At 37.1% G+C, this 18,623-nt stretch overlaps 1 protein-coding gene across 1 annotated transcript in view; it reads right to left on the bottom strand.

Annotated features, from left to right (window-relative positions):
• Positions 1–484: 484 nt before the first annotated feature.
• Positions 485–18,623, bottom strand: part of LOC125229193 (paired mesoderm homeobox protein 2B-like) — a 75,016-nt gene continuing 56,877 nt past the window's right edge. The window contains exons 3-4 of the mRNA XM_048133986.1: positions 12,266–12,479; positions 485–2,578 (exon numbers count right to left, since the gene is read on the bottom strand). Of these exons, the coding sequence (XP_047989943.1) occupies positions 2,382–2,578; positions 12,266–12,479 (411 nt within the window). The 3' untranslated portion in view covers positions 485–2,381. The remainder of the gene's footprint in view (positions 2,579–12,265; positions 12,480–18,623) is intronic.

The raw sequence follows: 18,623 nt of genomic DNA, 5'->3' as shown, positions 1-18,623 counted from the left end.
ATGCTGTAAAAGTAGACCGTTATCGTTTTAAAAAAGTGTAGGTACTTATAGAAAATGATACGCTTCTGCACTAGAGTATTTTATTTTTTAGAATCCAGTTTTGATGTTATTTTCTCTAACAGTAATTAATAATTGTAAACAATATTCGTCCGAAGTTTATATTTCATTGTAGATACATTGTTGGTACTTGTACCGCTTTGGACCATTGTTTTTTTTTATTTTTTTTTTTTTCAAAAAAACTTATGACTAATGTATTACATTTTTTTTTCGCCAAACTGGAACCAGTTCCTTTAAGCACTGGTCCCACCGCCAGCTAGTAAGCTATGACCTATCAGCTATAAAAACGAAGAAAAGATCTAGCGAGCCAGTAAACTATGGGCTATCGGCTATAAAAACGAACAAAAGATAAGCAGTCCCGTGTAAATAAAAGAGACACGGCGATGTTTATAATAAAATTACTCGCCCAGCGGTGAGCTATCAAAATCGCCGTATCTCTTTTATTTGCACGGGACTGCTTATCTTTTGTTCGTTTTTATAGCCGATAGCCCATAGTTTACTAGCTCGCGATGGGACCGGTGCCTTATACCGGCTCAGAAAAATGGTGTAACAGACCCTAGACTGAAACATTTCCGCAAAGGTTATTCAAGGGTATCACGAGATAGAACCTAAAAGAGGATAATTTACAATCAAACTTAGTAATGTTGTATGTAAACTTTTGATAATAATTAACTGTTATCCACTAAACTAAATAAATTAGGCTCAGTCGTACAGCTGGAGTAAAAAGATGTAAAGCGAGCTGCGAAATTGCATGGAGAAATTATGAATGAATTTATTCATAAATTCGCTAAGCACTTTTGCAGCACACTGTACGGTTAGGTTATGTTATTGACAAATAATAATGAAGTTTATTGATAAACGTTATTTTCGTTTCAAATTACAATATTTTTTAAGTTTTATCAAATAATAATGTGGATTCTCACGTCATCTGTCCTTTTGCTCCAGCTCTATAATAATTTAAATACAATGAAAATAACCATAAATTAATAAACAGGAATATCTAGGTGTAAATCTGCATTTGCTAGCAAATTAAAGATATTATGACTAGATTTCTTGGTGACTAGAACAAACAAAGGACTAGAATAAAACAATGAAATTATTTTGTTGAATATTTTACATTTTCGATTCTGGGGGCCGATTTTTGAGTCTCACGGCGTTCGAATTCAGAAAATTGTCACTGAAAATAATCTAAGGCAATTCACCGTTTTCAACCGGTATTTTAGTGAAAGTGAGATTCAAAAATCGGCCCCCTGGTTCGCACTTTTACTCGTAGTATCAAATATCAATTAGAGCTGTTTGCGTTTTTTTATACTACGTCGGTGGCAAACAGGCATATGGTCAGCCTGATGGAAAGCAGTCACCGTAACCTATATGGACGCCTGCAACTCAAGGAGTGTCACATGCGCGTTGCCCACCCATTAGAAACTTGTACACTCCCTTTTGATGTGTTAAGTACACAGCAAACAGGAGTGTACAAGTTCCAAGGAGGGTTCGGGTTGCCGACGACCCAAAGGACAATAGACGGAACAAAGTAGTTCTCACTTAAAATTAATGTCTTTATGACTATTTTTGGCACGTTTTACCAAATGGATAGGTCGTACAGATACTTAACAAAAATCACATTAAAACACAACATCCATATTCTTTAGCTTCTCTTAATCAATACAAAAAGTATACTTCACAAACGTATACATTGTTTTGCGATTGGAATGTTTATTTACAGTAATTATCACATAAAACTTTATTACTCTAACGTTAGCTACTTACATGTCTAAATGCAATATCATACATCCTTGTACATGTACATGCAACTTACGATAAATCAAAATTCGTTTTATAAGTTTATTATTGCAATATAATGGACACGAACTTTTGGCACTTATCGTTTTCACTTCCAGTTCACGTCACAAATTCTTCACTTTAGATTGTCAATTATCACTTGGAATGTTAGAAGGAATGTCGGTGTTGCAGCGCGACGCGCCGGGTTTCGGCTGTGACCATTAGACATCCTTGTATACTACATGCAACTTTCGATAATCTAAAATTCGTTTTATAACTTTATCATTGCGATATTTAATGGACACGAACTTTTGGCACTTATCGTTTTCACTTCGACTTTCGTCACGTCACAATAATTTCACCTTAGATTGTCAATGTCACTTGGAATGCTTGGAATGTCGGTGTTGCAGCGCGGCGCGCCGGGCGTTGGCTGTAGCACTTTGAGTTTCACGTCACTTCTAATTTCACTTTAGATTGTCAATATCACGTGCATTTTCTGGAACGTCGGTGTAGCAGCGCAGCGCGCCGGGGTCGTGCTGTGGCCATTAGAAAAGATGATTGTTCGTTTTGGCTAGCGGGCCGAGGTGGTCGGAGAGCAGATAGTTCGGCGGGGCCACGCTAAGCAGCGGGAAGCCGGAGGGCTGACGCAGCAGCCCGCAGCCGCCGGCCCACTTGCCGCCCGCCGCGCCGCCCCCGCCCGCGCCGCCGCCTATGCCATTCAGCTCTTCGCATAACTTGTTTGCTGTAATACACAAATATCCATTATAATAATTGAAAGGTATAAATATCAAAAGGGCATTTTTTCGAGAAAGGATACAACTTTTTTTTTTACTAAAATAGGTAAATTTAATGTTCTTCATACACAGAGTCACGAGCCCTTTAGATCCTACTAGGTGCATTTTTCAAACACTTTATACAGCGGTTACAAAATAATAGAAAATTTTGGGACCTTTTTTTTGTCTCTTGTTTATTGTCCTATAATGGAAAGATATGTTCTATATAAGAAGGAAAAACATAAAATTTACCTAGCTTAGAAAAAAAAATTTTTTTATTCTTCTTGCGAAAATGCCCAAAAAAGACACAATAAACGATAAGTGACCATAACAATCGTAGTTGCAAGTAGGTACTACGTTATGAATATGACCTGTCGCAATGTAACGCCCAACTCGAATAGTTCACATTTTGTTTGCGCATGCGAACAAGTACAAGTCTAATATTAACCTAGCCCCATTACCAATCGTAACTAACAATGTAGTTAGGCACTTGCATTAAAACAATAAATGTTCATTAGACTTTAAATTATTCACAATCATAATCTCAAATGAAACGTGCAGCAACTTATCCAAATAGCAGCATCAAAGCTCATACAAAATCTGTTCGAATACGAAATCAGACTGCAGCCGTCGGGCGAACATGAAATAATCGCGGTAACCCAATTAAGCACTAATCACCTAATCCTTGCTCCGTTGTTTATTCAGGCCTGAGTGACAATCGCGCGTACAATTAGCGCAAATGAGCCGAAGTGAAAATCTGGCGCGGGCGGGCCCTAATGTGATTAATGTGGCCGCAAGGCTGCCATTACCGCGCGGCCCATAAAGCCTGGTGCCACGCAAAAACCGTACACGCCCGCAGCCGCTAAACTAAACTATTAGTGCTTAATGTTAGTGGCAGATAATTTAGTAAGCAGTTAATAACCACTATGCATAATTTAAATTTAGAAAAAACCTAACACAGTGGACCGATTTTCATCAAACGTGGCTAATTCAGCCACTCGACGACTAATTCAGCTTTCAAAAAAAAAAAACGAAATGAAAATCGGTTCATCCGTTCGAAAGCTACGATGCTACAGACAGACACGTCAGACTTATAACACCCCGTAGTTTTTGCGTCGGGGGTTGAAAATAAGCCTTGACTAACCTGGACCTTGACTAACCTTCTGTAAACAGTGTAAACACTGTCAAAAGCTTTGTAGCATAGAAAAATGTCTAAAATTATCAACAACTTTAGCGAATTAAAATAATTTATAGGCAAATAGGAGAGATTACTACCGACCTACCTAGTAATTTCTCTAATACAATATTCAATGTCGAGTAACGCCCGGTCACGGGCATTTCGCCACTCGACCCAGATTCCACTGTCAAATTTATAAAAAGGGGTAATAATTCTATTAATAATCCGCCTATTACAATTAGGTATGACGCGAGTATTTGTCGAAAACAGCCTTGTTATGGCCGCCCACGCAGCCTGGCTCCCAGAAATAGCAATCGTGGCGAGAATGTAGGTGACTCACAGGCTATAATCCCGATCAATGCAACATTTGAGAGATTTCAGTTGTCGGTCCAGAAATAAATCGGTTATTAAAACAACATGTTTGTAACATCTTATCCTTAGCGTGGCGTGATTCCGCAACATTATTATTCGGAAAGAAGCAAATAATTCTTTAATTCTTCAGGAATTATTTTAGTTACATTCCATCAACTTTATTCTTAATACTATTAAATACATAATATTATTTTAAAATGATAACCTAATCTTGTTATATTGCTGAACAATAAAGAATTTTTTTTTTTTAATACTACGTCGGTGGCAAACAAGCATACGGCCCGCCTGATGTAAAGCGGTCACCGTAACCTATGGACGCCTGCAACTCAAACAGTGTCACAAGCGCGTTGCCACCCTATTAGAAACTTGTACACTCCCTTTTGCTGTGTAGTACACAGCAAAAAGGAATGTACAAGTTCTAAGGAGGGTTCGGGTTGCCGACGACTCAAAGGACAATAGACGGAACAAGTTAGTTCCGTAAGTCCTCCCGTCATCAGCACACCGCACCCTCGTTGAGCTCTGGCAGCCTTACTCACCGGCAGGAACACAACACTATGAATATTTGTATTGTATTGTATTGTATTGTATTGTATTGTAATTTCGATTTTAGCAGGCGCCTAGGTTAGGTTAGTGAGACTTGTGTCTCACGAACATTTCCGTCGCTAAGTACATCGTAAATTTACTAGTAGAAGCTTTCAAACAATAATTCTTAAAATTGTAATTTTGGTAGAATTAAAATAGTTTGGTCTAATAATCGTTTTAAAGTGTACGTTGTATTTCAGTCAAATTATTTCACGAATAATTTCAATGCTCAACTACTTAATGACTCAAAATTAAATAAATAATCTGCCAAAGCATTGTCTTTTCTTCAGCAAAATTAAGTTTAGAATTATAAGAATGCTTCCTTTTTAGGTATGAAAAAAATAGTAACTTTGAATTTTATTCTGCTTTTAATTGCAAAATTGTAAATTTTATAACAAAATGTTTTCTGCCTTGATCTAAAGCGAACGAAACGCTACTGTCTTATTAAGGTCGAAGATCTTTTTTTGATAAGTAGTTTGTTTTGAGACTTTTCTCTATCATTAATTTTGGTGGTGGAAGAGTGACAGAGAGATTACCGTTTCGTTCGCTACAGTAAAAACTATTGGCATCTTAGCTAGGTGCTCGTTACGAATGAAACTTGGGAGTTTAGAACACTCGGATGTCTTTTAAAATGTTGACAGATTGGTACAAATTCCGCGTCCGCTTTTCAAAACAAATTTGTATGTAAGAATAAGAACTCAGAATATTTTGGTAACAACTATACACGTGGCAGCCCGTGACCCTGCTTTATTCATAGATTTTCATTTATCAGAGCAGGAGGGCGAGTTTTGAATCTCGCATACGGGATTTTGTCACTATAGTCAGGGACCAAACGACCTCTTTTACAAAAAGTCGTCGACATCTCCTCTAAATACCTAAAACAGGTATGGATGTGTTCCTCGTTATCTCCAGATTACGAATTGACCTGTTTTAGTTTAAGGAGGGGGGGACGGGTTGAGAAAAAGGGGGGAGAAAGATGGCGGCCGACCATCATAGATATTTATTCACATCTCGAGTCCTATGGCACCAATCTGTTCGTGCAAGGTGTCGTTTGAAAGCTTATTAAACCTACTTTAATTGTTTACAAATAACTATACTCATAAAAGTAACCGTTTACGAAATATTTGAAAATATGTGTTTTTTTATCGCACATGAATTGCACAAGTACTAGAAAAAACCGGCCAAGAGCGTGTCGGGCCACGCTCAGTGTAGGGTTCCGTAGTTTTCCGTATTTTTCTCAAAAACTACTGAACCTATCAAGTTCAAAACAATTTTCCTAGAAAGTCTTTATGAAGTTCTACTCTTGTGATTTTTTTCATATTTTTTAAACATACGGTTCAAAAGTTAGAGGGGGGGGACGGACTTTTTTTTCCTTTAGGAGCGATTATTTCAGAAAATACTTATATTATCAAAAAAACCATCTTAGTAAACCCTTATTAATTTTTAAATACCTATCCAACAATATATCACATGTTGGGGTTGGAATGAAAAAAAATATCAGCCCCCACTTTACATGTAGGGGGGGTACCCTAATAAAACATTTTTTTCCATTTTTTATTTTTGCACTTTGTCGGCGTGATTGAAATACATATTGGTACCAAATTTTAGCTTTCTAGTCCTAACGGTTACTGAGATTATCCGCGGACGGACGGACGGACGGACGGACGGACGGACGGACGGACGGACGGACGGACGGACGGACGGACGGACGGACGGACGGACGGACGGACGGACAGACAGACATGGCGAAACTATAAGGGTTCCTAGTTGACTACGGAACCCTAAAAATGCGTCTAACTCAATAAACAATAACTTTACCGCAATTGATGTTATTATAAAATTTTCGCGTCTATTCATGCTCTTTCTAAAAATATAAGTTTCATTGGTATATGATAATATATAACCATGTAATTACGAATTTGGTTTAGCAGAAGTCACTCTGCCCGGTCGCAGAAATGGGCGCTGACCGTAGTAAAGTATTCGATATTTTTGAGGTCCTATTTTACAGATCCATATGCGAGAGGTATCGTTTCAAAGCTAATTAAACCTACTATATTTTTTTATAAATAACTATAATCATAAAGGTAGCTGTTTAGAAAATATTTGAAAATATGTGTTTTATAGACCATGAGTCGCACAAGTGCAACGTAAAAAATGCTTCTTAATCAATAAACAACAACTTTTCCGGAATTGATGTTAGTATAAGATTTACGCGGAATTTCGTGCGCTTTCTAATAACATAGTTTTATTAGTGTATAATATTATATAACCAAGTAATTACAAATATGGTTAAGTAGGGGCCACAGCGCCCGGCCACGTATGGATGCTGACCGTCGCCAAATTTTCTATATTTTTCAGATCCTATTTCATTTTACAGGAATCTTTTGAAAGCATATTATGCGTACTATCATTAGTTCTCAATAATTTTATTTGTAACTGTAGTAGCTAACAAAATATTTGAAAATATGCATTGGAACCGATGTGAGTAAAACATGCCTCTAGCTAGTCTAGCTCAATGAATTATATTTTTTCCGCAATTGATATAATAACAAAATAAACGGCGAAATGTATGACCTTTTCAAATAATAAGTTTTGTCAGTATTTCATGAACAATTAATGTTAATTTATCCATCATACTCACTGCGCACCGTCATATACATGGATGACCATTTTCGTTGCCGTTTTCATAATTTTTAAGATTGTATCTTGGTGCATGACCAATAAACAATAACTTTACCGCAAATAATGTTATGATAAGATTTACAGGACATTTCATATGCTTTCTAAAAATATAAATTTTATTGATGTATGATATTATACAACCAAGTAATTACGAATTTGGTTTAGCAGGTGTCACTGCACCCCCGTGACGTAAATAGGTGCTAACCGTCGCCTAATTTTATGTATTTCTCAGATCCTATTTTAGCGATCAATTTGTGAGAGGTATCATTTGAAAGCATATTATGCGTACTATCGTTACTTTTTAATAATTTTAGTCGTAATGGTAGAAGTTTACAAAATATTTGACAATATGTGTATTTTTACTGTATATGAATAGCATTCGCACTGATACGAGTGAAACATGCTTCTATCTCAATAAATTATATTTTTCCGCAATTGATATAATAACGAAATGAACCCCAAAATGTATGGCCTTTACAAAAAATGAGTTTTGTTAGTTTTGCTTAAACAATTAATGTTAATTTGTCCACCATACCCACTGCGCACGCTCAATCGTCATATAAACGGATGTCCACCGCCGTTGCCTTAATTTTTTCATCATTTTACTGATTTTATTTTACTGATCAATTAAGTATATAAGTAAATTCGATATGTGATAGATTATATTTATTATGAATATACGACTAGTGAAATAAAATCTGAAAAATCATGAAAAAAGGCAACGACCGTGGACATCCATTTATATGATGGTGCGCAGTAGGTGAGCTGAACAAATTCAAATGAATTGTTTATGCAATACAAACCAAACTTATTTTTTGTGTAAGTCATACATTTTCCGTTTATTTTGTTATTATTTCAATTGCGGAAAACTATAATTTATTGAGCTAGAAGCGTGTCTTATCAATGCCAATGCTATTCATGCACAGTAAAATACACATATTACTAATCAAATATTTTGTAAACTTCTACAGTTTCGACTTGAAATATTAGAAATAAAGATAGTACGCATAATATGCTTTCAAATGATACCTCTCACAAATGTATCAGTAAAATAGGATCTGAGTAACGTAGAAAATTTGGCGACGGTCAGTCAGCACCCAATATCGTGACAGGGCGCAGTGACCCCTACTAAACCAAATTCGTAATTACTTGGTCATATATTATCATACACCAATAAAACTTATATTTTTAGAAAGCGCGTGAAATTTCGCGTAAATTTTATAATAACATTAATTGCGGTAAAGTTATGGTTTATTAAGTTAAAAGCATTTTTTATCTGTATATGTGCAACTCGTGCTCGAAAAAAAACTCATGTTTTCAAATATTTTGTAAACAGCTACCTTTATAACTATATTTATTCAAAAATAATTATAGTAGGTTATTTTTTCTTTCAAATGATACCTCTTACATATGGATCCGTAAAATAAGAACTTAAAAATATTGAATACTTTACTACGGTCAGCGCTCATTTTTATGCGACCGGCGGAGTGACCACTACGAAACAAAATTCGTAATTTAATGGTTATATTATCACTTACCAATAAAACTTATATTTTTAGGAAGCTCATGAATAGTCGCGTAAATTTTATAATAACATCAATTGCGGTAACGTTATTGTTTATTGACTTAGAAGCATTTTTTACCAGTACTTGTGCGATTCATGCTCGATAAAAAACACATATTTTCAAATATTATGTAAACAGCTACCTTTAATACTATAGTTATGTGTAAACAATTATAGTAGGTTTAATTATCTTTCAAACGATACCTCTCACATATGGATCCGTAAAATAAGACCTCAAAAATATTGAATACTTTACTACGGTCAGCGCCCGTTTATGCGACCTGGAGGATAACCCCTGCCAAACAAAATTCTTAATTACATGGTTATATATTATCATATACCAATGAAACTTATATTTTTAGAAAGAGTATGAATAGACGCAAAAATTTTATAATAACATCAATTGCGGTAAAGTTATTGTTTATTGAGTTAGACGCATTTTTTACTAGTACTTGTGCAATTCATGCGCGATAAAAAAACACATATTTTCAAATATTTCCTAAATGGTTATTTTTATGAGCATAGTTATTTGAAAACAATAAAAGTAGGTTTAATAAGCTTTCAAATGACACCTCGCACGAACAGATTGGTGCCATAGGACTCGAGATGTGAATAAATATCTATGATGGTCGGTCGCCATCTTTCCCCCCCTTTTTCTCGACCCGTCCCCCCCTCCTTAAACTAAAACAGGTCAATTCGTAATCTGGAGAGAACGAGGAACATATCCATACCTGTTTTAGGTATTTAGAAGAGATGTCGACGAAAATCGTGAAGGAGACGACTTGTGGCCAAATTGGCTCTAGACTATTATCTCAACGGAGCTTGTGGGGTCTGCTTGGGAACTGATCCCAAGAATTGGTGAAGCGACTAGATTTTAGATTTTATAAAAGCAACTGATAATAGACTTTTCAAACCAGGGGGCCGATTTTTGAGTCTCACGGCGTTCGAATTCAGAAAATTGTCACTGAAAATAATAGGCAATTCGCCGTTTTCAACCGGTATTTTAGTGACAGTGAGACTCAAAAATCCGCCCCCTGATGGGAAACTAGGTCTTAATGAGATCAGTATGCTTTCCTCACGTTTTTTTCTTCACCGAAAAGCTACTGTTAAATATGAAATAAATACCGTCTAGAATTATATGTGGTAAAGTTGGTATATTTGGCTCAGTGTTTATAATTAGGGCCACGCTCACAACAATTTATTGTTGGCAAGTCTCTCCGCGCGAGAGGTGTTACGAAAAGCTCTTCGATATTAAAAAATAGACATTTTTCATCGTCCCATCGCACCACCGCCAAGATCATCGTGTAAAAATAAATGTTCGGTCACCATGACGTACGGAATATGGCTACATAAACACATTAAACTATCACCACTTTATTTGCTTGGAATCTTCCAGTATTGATGACGTAAATGCCTAGACTGCCTAGACACCCCTAGAACTTTGCTAAATAATCAAAACGGGATACGAGTAAATAAGTAAGTGCGTGAAGCGGCTGAGAAATCTCGTCAAAAATCTGCCTTGAATTTTGGCATTTGTAACAGCAATCCCGCGATAATGCTGCTGTAGTGCAATTGTAGTCGGAATCCGATCGTCACATCACATCTAGTTTTGGAATATGAATAACTAGAAGAATCCTATGCATCATTTTATTATTAACCAGAAGTTTGATTTGAAATAAGTACTTATAAATAAGTAAGTAAGTAAATATTCTTTATTGCACCATTTTAGCATTTTATTTACATGTAAAAAATATACAGAATATTGAGTGAGAGTATAACTAGGTAACAACAGGCGGTCTTATCGCTTAAAAGCAATCTCTTCCATACAACCTTAGGGTAGCTGGAAAAACGGAACAGAAACAAAAGCTAACAGGCAGTGCAAGAACAAAAAATATAGAGAAAACCAACACAAACACACATACATATATACCGAATACATAAATACATATACCTTACATACACATAATACATACATACATAAATACAATAAATGGCAACTTAAAATAGAGATAGATAGTATAATTTAAGCTGATTTTTGAAAATTGGAAGAGACTTTGCTAGTCTTAATTCTACTGGTAAGGAATTCCACAACCGTACAGCCCGGAAGGTAAAAGAGTTGTTATAGAATTTAGATGTAGATGGTGGAGGAGCAAGAATATAATATAGGAGCTTAAGCTTTAAGAAGCGCATTGTTTGATTTTTCCCTATCCTCATACCTACATTCGTCCTCGCAAAGGCTCTCTCATATACTCAATTAAGACTAGCTCTTACCGCAATTGGACCTGATTAGAGCTCTGCACTATACGTAAGACCGACCTACAATTTTCTCTGATTTCTCCCCACAGACATCAAGTGTCTGCCATTCTACAACGCGTATCAAATCTCGGGTTGGAAATGGATAAGATTTGCTTTACTCGAAATAGAGAACATCACGAATGACATTCACTGTACAGCGCCCCACGGTAACTTACTACCCAGTCACATTCATTTTTCGTGACGTGCTTGCTCCGACTCATGACAGCCACAAAGCTCTTCATTTACGGATTTTTTGTATGGAAAATTTACAATACAAGTAGACGAGCTGTTGGGGAGTAACGACCTCACGGACTTTAGTAACCCTGAGAGTCGACCAGGGATTCCGTCTATGGCGTGCTTTTGTGGGGCCGAAGAGGAAACTTCTCCAGGAGTGAATGTGAAAATTTTTATAAGACCCGAGTTGACGCAATAGCTGCTATAAACCAGTTATTAAGTATATATATATATATCTAGGCCGCATCCAGAATAGATGGAATCTACAACAGCGAGTCCTATAATTTATTTTTCCCCTCACTAGCTCGGAAACACGTATTTTGTCCTTTAATACCAGCGGGTAAAAACGCATTTTATCCATCCTAGTGGGTAAAGTAATTTGACCTTGAATAAAGTCAAATTAACTGCTTTAAAATTGATAAAAGTAGGTGAATATAGTAATAAAGATGATTTACCACCTGTGGAACTACTGGAAGCAGTGATAAACGCATTTTTTGCGATGTAGTTTCCTCACTATAGTGAGGGGAAAAGTTTTGTGTTACACTCGGGTGCAAATGTATTTTACTTCTCGTGTGTTAAAAAACTCGCAAGTTCAGGATTCTATTCACGAACCACTCGCTTCGCTCGTGGTTCAACTTTCACTTGCTCGTTTTTCAATTCCACACTCGGCGTTAAAATACAACTTTGCCCCCTTGTATAACAAATAACTATTTAAGTAATAATTTGTGTGACACGTACAAAAATATTTACCTGCTGACGTGATAGGCTTAAGGTCTGGCGGCGAAAGGTGCGGCAGCGCATGGTGCGCCGGCTGCGGCGCGGGCGCCGGCGGCGGGTGCGGAGATTCTGCGGGCGAGGCAGGTTTGTCCCGCTTGCCTTCTGCCTTCACAGGCGCCTCGCCCGCTTTCTGCTGCGCTAACCGCTCCTGCTTGCGGAACTTCGCTCGACGGTTTTGGAACCACACCTGGAATAGATATTGACGGTGTTATTCAGAAGCTTTGATTAAGTTGAAGATCGGTCTGTCCTAGTGGGTAGTTGTGTGATGAACCTGTATATTGGTTGCTGAGAAAGAGAGACTATTATCGTGATTATTGTCTACCACAAATCGTGCGACCAACCAAACGTGCGCGTGTTGCGAACTCATCAACCAATCGCATTGTAGCGTTCCACTGACGAGCATCAAACGAAAAAGTTCAGTCGAAAGGGTTGCCTAATCCTTACTTTTGAAATCTTTGTTCAAAAGATAATTGGTTAAGGTATGCATTGTTTGTGTTACGTCAATGTCAATAATACACAGAACAAGGACAAAACGACAATAACGACATGTTCAACCTCGATCACCTTTGATATTTTCACGATTTCTTGTTCGTGCGTGTAGCCAGGACGTCTCACTTGATGATAGGTTAATTTAGTTTTAAAAATGTAACCGATGTCTACGAATTTTGGCACAAAGCAAAGCGATATTTCTACGGTCTACGGCGTAGTAAATGTGGTGTTACTGAGTAGAAATAACATTCTAACCAATTAAGAATGAATTATGTGAAACAACCGAATGTTCACCTGTGTAAGAAATGCGTAAAATGATATCAAGATGTAAGTTGATGACCGGAATGGCCTAATAGTAACAGTACCTGCGAAACCGAGGTCCCGGGTTCGAATCCCGGCAATGCATGTTTGTCAGGTACAAATACAAATATCATGTTTACAAGAATGTATATCGTCGCCTAGTACCCCATAGTATGTATGTTCCTCTTTAGCGATAAGACCGCCTGTTGTCTACCTCTATTTATAATCATTTGTTTTGTCTCCACTGTAGGTACTATCTTTTTTCTGTATCTTTTGCTGAGGTGTGTCAATAAAGAGTATTCTATCTATCTATCTGTACAAACTATGCTCAGTTTGGGGCTAGGTCGATTTATGTAAGATTTCCTCAATATTTTATTTACTTATTTAAGTACTCCATGTAACTGACTGTGCCCAGCAAAACTAAAGCACGTATCGACTATTCATTGACTGCCCTCAAACACGTTGATTACAATCGATGACGCAAAAGAAAAATAAACAAAACGGAATAAAAAAACTAATGAAAAAGCCCGTGTGTCCGGATAAACAAACACGACCCGACTAATGGGAACGCATCCCATGCATCGCGCGCCAAATTTTAATGCAAACCGTTTTGTATTCGTTCGAATTCCAGCCAATCCGAATTGATCATAATTCGATTTGGTGCGAGAGATAATTGCAGCTGCCACGGGCGCTGATTGGGCTGTGATAAAAAACGGCCCTCTAGCCAAGCGAACGTTGGCACTTCTTATCGTACCTTTCACTCTATCCGTCTATCGTTCATCCGTTTTAAATAGAAATAGAAAATAGAAATAGAAATATTTTTATTTATGGCAAAATAATATAAAAAAGACACACACAAATACAGATCAACAACAGATAATTATTTACACACATAACATCCATCACAAAAGGTAAGTAAGTACACATAGTTGCCATGAATATGGTCTTGACTCAGCATGGTGTTAGCCTAGGTGGCCAACGCTGATCTTCCGTCAGGGCCATACCGAATGATACCACGGAAAGTATACACATTACAAAGGAAAATAAAATTTAGAATAAGTTAACAAAATACAACACAACAACGGCGCGAGAGAATGTCCAAAGACATACATAACTCTGTATAGACAAATAAAGTCTAACCCCCTTATTCATAAACGCTCACTAAAGTTATCAAGCCGATAAAATTCGTTTGTCCCTTTCTATCACACCAATACGTCGGAAAGGGACAAACGAACTTTATCGGCTTGATGACTTTAGTGAACGTTTATGAATAAGGGGGTTAGAAAAAAACGTAACTTCGTAACCATCAAGAGAAATATACCGTGGTCTAGATGGCGTTACACCTTTGGTTGATTCTAGGCTAGATGGCGTTAATAATTATTTGACAGTTTTAACACATGTCGAGTTAAGAATAAGAACCAAATGTGAGTGTGTTTAGTAAAACGTCCCACTTTGTCGGTTACCATTAAAGCGAGTTTATCTTGTATCTTTATATGAATAAACTGACAAAGCGGCTTGATATCAATTGACAAAGTGGAACGTTTTCCCGTGCACTCACAAATTGTCAAAACTGAGGTTCAAAAGTTTGAAGCCTGTGTCGAGAGGTGGCAGTGTATGCGAGAGAGCGGACAAACCGCAGGCGGACGGGAATTGTAAGCTCATTGAGCATACACTTGACGTTGTGTGCGTACAGTCGTACACAGACATGGAAATTATGCACGTGTATTGCGCAATAGCCTAAGGCCCACTTGCACCAACCACTTAACTAAGGGTTAGTGAGCTGTCATCTGTCAAAAGTGTCAAATTCCATATAAAACGGTGGGTTAACCCTCCATTTTCGTTGGTGTAAGTGGCCCTAAGTGTGCTTAGTAAAATGGGAAATATTTATTTTTCAAGTAGGCATATTACAATGCGCATATGAACGTCAAATAAAGCTACGCCGGCTCTAACCCTACGCCTCAGCCTCGAGAAGATTTCAGTCCCCCCTCAGTTGGGATGGAGTATGGGTTCAAGAACCTACAACAGCCTGGTATGTCCGATCTCCTTCCTTCATTTAAATATATCTGTGGTTCTTCCGTATTGGCGCGACAGAGCCAGTCATTCGCCATGGTGACGATGGTAATGTTGGCTAGGGCGGGCGCTGAGCACAATCATACGCGCCCTATTTGTTCTCTGTGCTGATGATGTTTGCTCGCCTTATACTCATTTCTCAATTTAGCGCCAGTCTAAAGTGTGAGGAAATAGAGCTCTTTATTTTTCAGTATTGACTTAATAGAACTCGTTGTTTTAGTACCTTTAGGGCCACTTGCGCCAACGAAAATGGAGGGTTAACCCTCGGGTTAACCCTGCATTTTATATGGAATTTGACAGATGACAGTCCACTAACCCTGAGATAAGTGGTTGGTGCAAGTCAACGTCAAAATGATTATTGGAAGTTTTATTTAAAAATGTGAAATAGTGAGTTACTTTAGGTACCTATCTTTTTATCCGCGGATTCTAGGTATACAGTATGTAAACTAACGAAAACCATTTACTGTAACCCGTAAATGTCCAGGTGATACTGAGAAACTTTTACTATGGGATCAACCCCGAAATCACGAAAATATCTTCTGACAGTTTCATAGGTAGTTTTATTTTATAGTAAGTATTTCCTATGGGAGAGTAAATTTTTATTTCGCGTTTTGGGTGTTGGTCCCATAGTAAAAGTTGCTCTGTGTAACTTAAATATTGGGTTGGTAAGAAAGTAATGAGCGATCGATTGAATTCCACATACAATTTTTGAGAGAGTTCTAGAATCTTCTATGGTCGAAAGTATATAAAGAGCGAGTCGCACAGTTTCTCGTCAGTCATTCACTAGCTGTCGCCGAGCTAATATAAGGAAGAAAATGGGCGAATTAAAAGTGCATGTAAGGCATTGCTTACTATATGAATTTCAGTCTGGCCATTCAGCCGCCGAAGCAGTGCGTAATATATGTCAGCGTGTTGCTCCTGAAGTTGTGTCTGAGGCCACGGCGAAACGATGGTTCCAGCGGTTTCGTAGTGGCGACTTTTCATTATCAGATCAACCTAAGTCTGGTCGACCGGTGAAGATTGATGTAGCCAAATTAAAAACCTTAATTGAAGAGATCCGAGGCTAACGAGTCGTACTCTTGCTACCGAGTTAGGCTGCTCTCATGTCACCATAGAAACACATTTACACGAGTTGGGAAAAAACTACAAATACAGTGTTTGGATACCGCACGAACTTGATAGAGATCAACTAAACCGCCGTGCCGATATCTGCATACAACTTCTGTCTTTTCGCCGCACATTCAACTGGTTGGACCATCTTATCACTGGAGATGAAAAATGGGTCTTATATATAAATCGCACACGCAAACGTCAGTGGCTAGCTCCAAACGAAAAAGGAATAGAGGCACCAAAAACAGAGCCTCACCCGAAAAAAGTTATGCTGTCCGTTTGGTGGGATATTCATGGTATTATTCACTGGGAACTACTACCAAGTGGAATGACTGTTACCGCATCAGTATAGGGTGGTTTAGCCGGTTATCCGACCACCTCTGGTTGTCGGCCACCACGCAGTTAATCTACAATAACATGACAACTATATAGTATTTCTTCAAAAAATGAGGATAGATACATAAAGTCACTTGATATTGACATGTCCTACATTTATTTTCTTGGTGACGTATTGATTCGCTCGTCAGTGTACGGAAGCAATTTGAGCAGTGTGAATGGTGGACAAATTTTATAAAAAAAAATAGGATACAACATTTTTTCGAGGTATGTAAACATATTGTTTTCGTGGCTTTGAGACCATTGTTGAGGTTAAAGTAGATTGTGAATAAGTTGAACTCATGTTATTTCAATTTAAATGTTCACAATATGTAATATAATTAAATTAAATTGGGTGGTCGGGTATCTAAATGCAATTTTACAAAGATATTTAGTTGTCGGCCCCCGGCCGAGAACGGACTTGAAGGACGTCATTTTTAATCGATTGTCTTTCCTATATTATTAGAGCAAATAAAATAAATACTTCAAAAAACACTTATTTTGAACAAAATTGATATTGCATTTAACAGCCGGCCACATGCTTTCTTGGAAATAATTGGTTAAAATCTGATTTATTTTTTTAAATATTTGGCGGCCGAGAACAGGCATTTTTAAAGTTGATTGTCGGCCTAGCCAATTTATGACGGCCGAGAAACAAATAATTTTAATTTAGTTGTCGGCCCTGCAATATATTCTCGACCCAGATTCAAAATAATTTGTCTTTGGGGGTCAATTAATTGCGTTGTTTGTAAGGATTATTTAAAAAAAAATGCATTTATTTATTAATAAATACAATAATATCCAATAGCAACACAACTTGTTCTTAGGTAATTATTATACTATACATTTTTGCTACAGGTATTTTTTTAAGGATTACACCAGATTTTATACAGTCTAATACATCATCATTATGTACCTACCTGCATATAATATTTTTAATTTAGCAAATTTAGTTAAATTGTGTTGTGTTTGTTGTTGTCTCCTCATTAAATGTAAAATATTACTAAAAATACATTGTGACATTGACTATTACTTGTTTTATTCCAAAATAAATCCTGTTAGTTCTGACATAAGATTCATTTTAAAACCCTAATAACAGTGGCCGACAACTAACTAAACAAGCGGCCGAGAACCAAAAGAAGTGGTCGACAACCGGCTAAATTGCTACTTTTTCATATTCGGAGCTATATAAAGAAAACTAAGTTAGTTAGTCATAATTTTTTATACCAAAAGGAAACTGTATTAAATTCTTTGCCTAAAAATCATACAATGACAAAATTTTGTCGAATATGTTGTACAGAAAATCCATTTGAATGCGTAGTTTTGCTAAACTGGCCGACAACCGGCTAATTCACCCTACTGTAATCAACTTAAAAATTTAAACCAAAAAATCTGTCAGAATCGTCCACAGCATGCTAAAGTTTTTTTCTTACACGACAGTGCTCGCCCACACATTGCAAAAGTGACTCGGCTAAAGCTATTGGAGCTAGGTTGGAAAGTGATACCTCATCCACCGTACTCTCCAGACTTGGCACCTACGGATTACGCATTGTTCAGATCGCTAAGCACTGCCTTGAATGAAAAAAAGTTCGATGATCAAGCCCATCTACGACAGTACATAGCTGAGTTTTTTTAATCTAAACCTAAGAACTTCTTCGCCGATGCTATTCATTCTTTACCAGAACGATGGAGGCAAGTAGTAGATAACGAAGGCCGTTATATTTTTGATAAATGATTAAAATAATAAATTAAATAAAAATTACAATATTGGTTATGATTCGCTCATTACTTTCTTACCAACCCAATATTAACAGGCTTCAGTAAATGGTTTTCGTTGGTTTACATACTGTATAACCCTTTCATCCCATCTTATTTATAAGCAGTGATCGGAACTATGGGAGCAAAACTTTAACAAAACTTGCTAAGTGGACATTATAGAGTGCTTACATCCCTGAAAATATTAATATCCTTGTAGTAAAGTATTGTA

This window comes from Leguminivora glycinivorella, chromosome 8, assembly GCF_023078275.1.
Source record: "Leguminivora glycinivorella isolate SPB_JAAS2020 chromosome 8, LegGlyc_1.1, whole genome shotgun sequence".
Taxonomy (NCBI): domain Eukaryota; kingdom Metazoa; phylum Arthropoda; class Insecta; order Lepidoptera; family Tortricidae; genus Leguminivora; species Leguminivora glycinivorella.
This window is presented reverse-complemented; position numbering and strand designations above follow the sequence as displayed.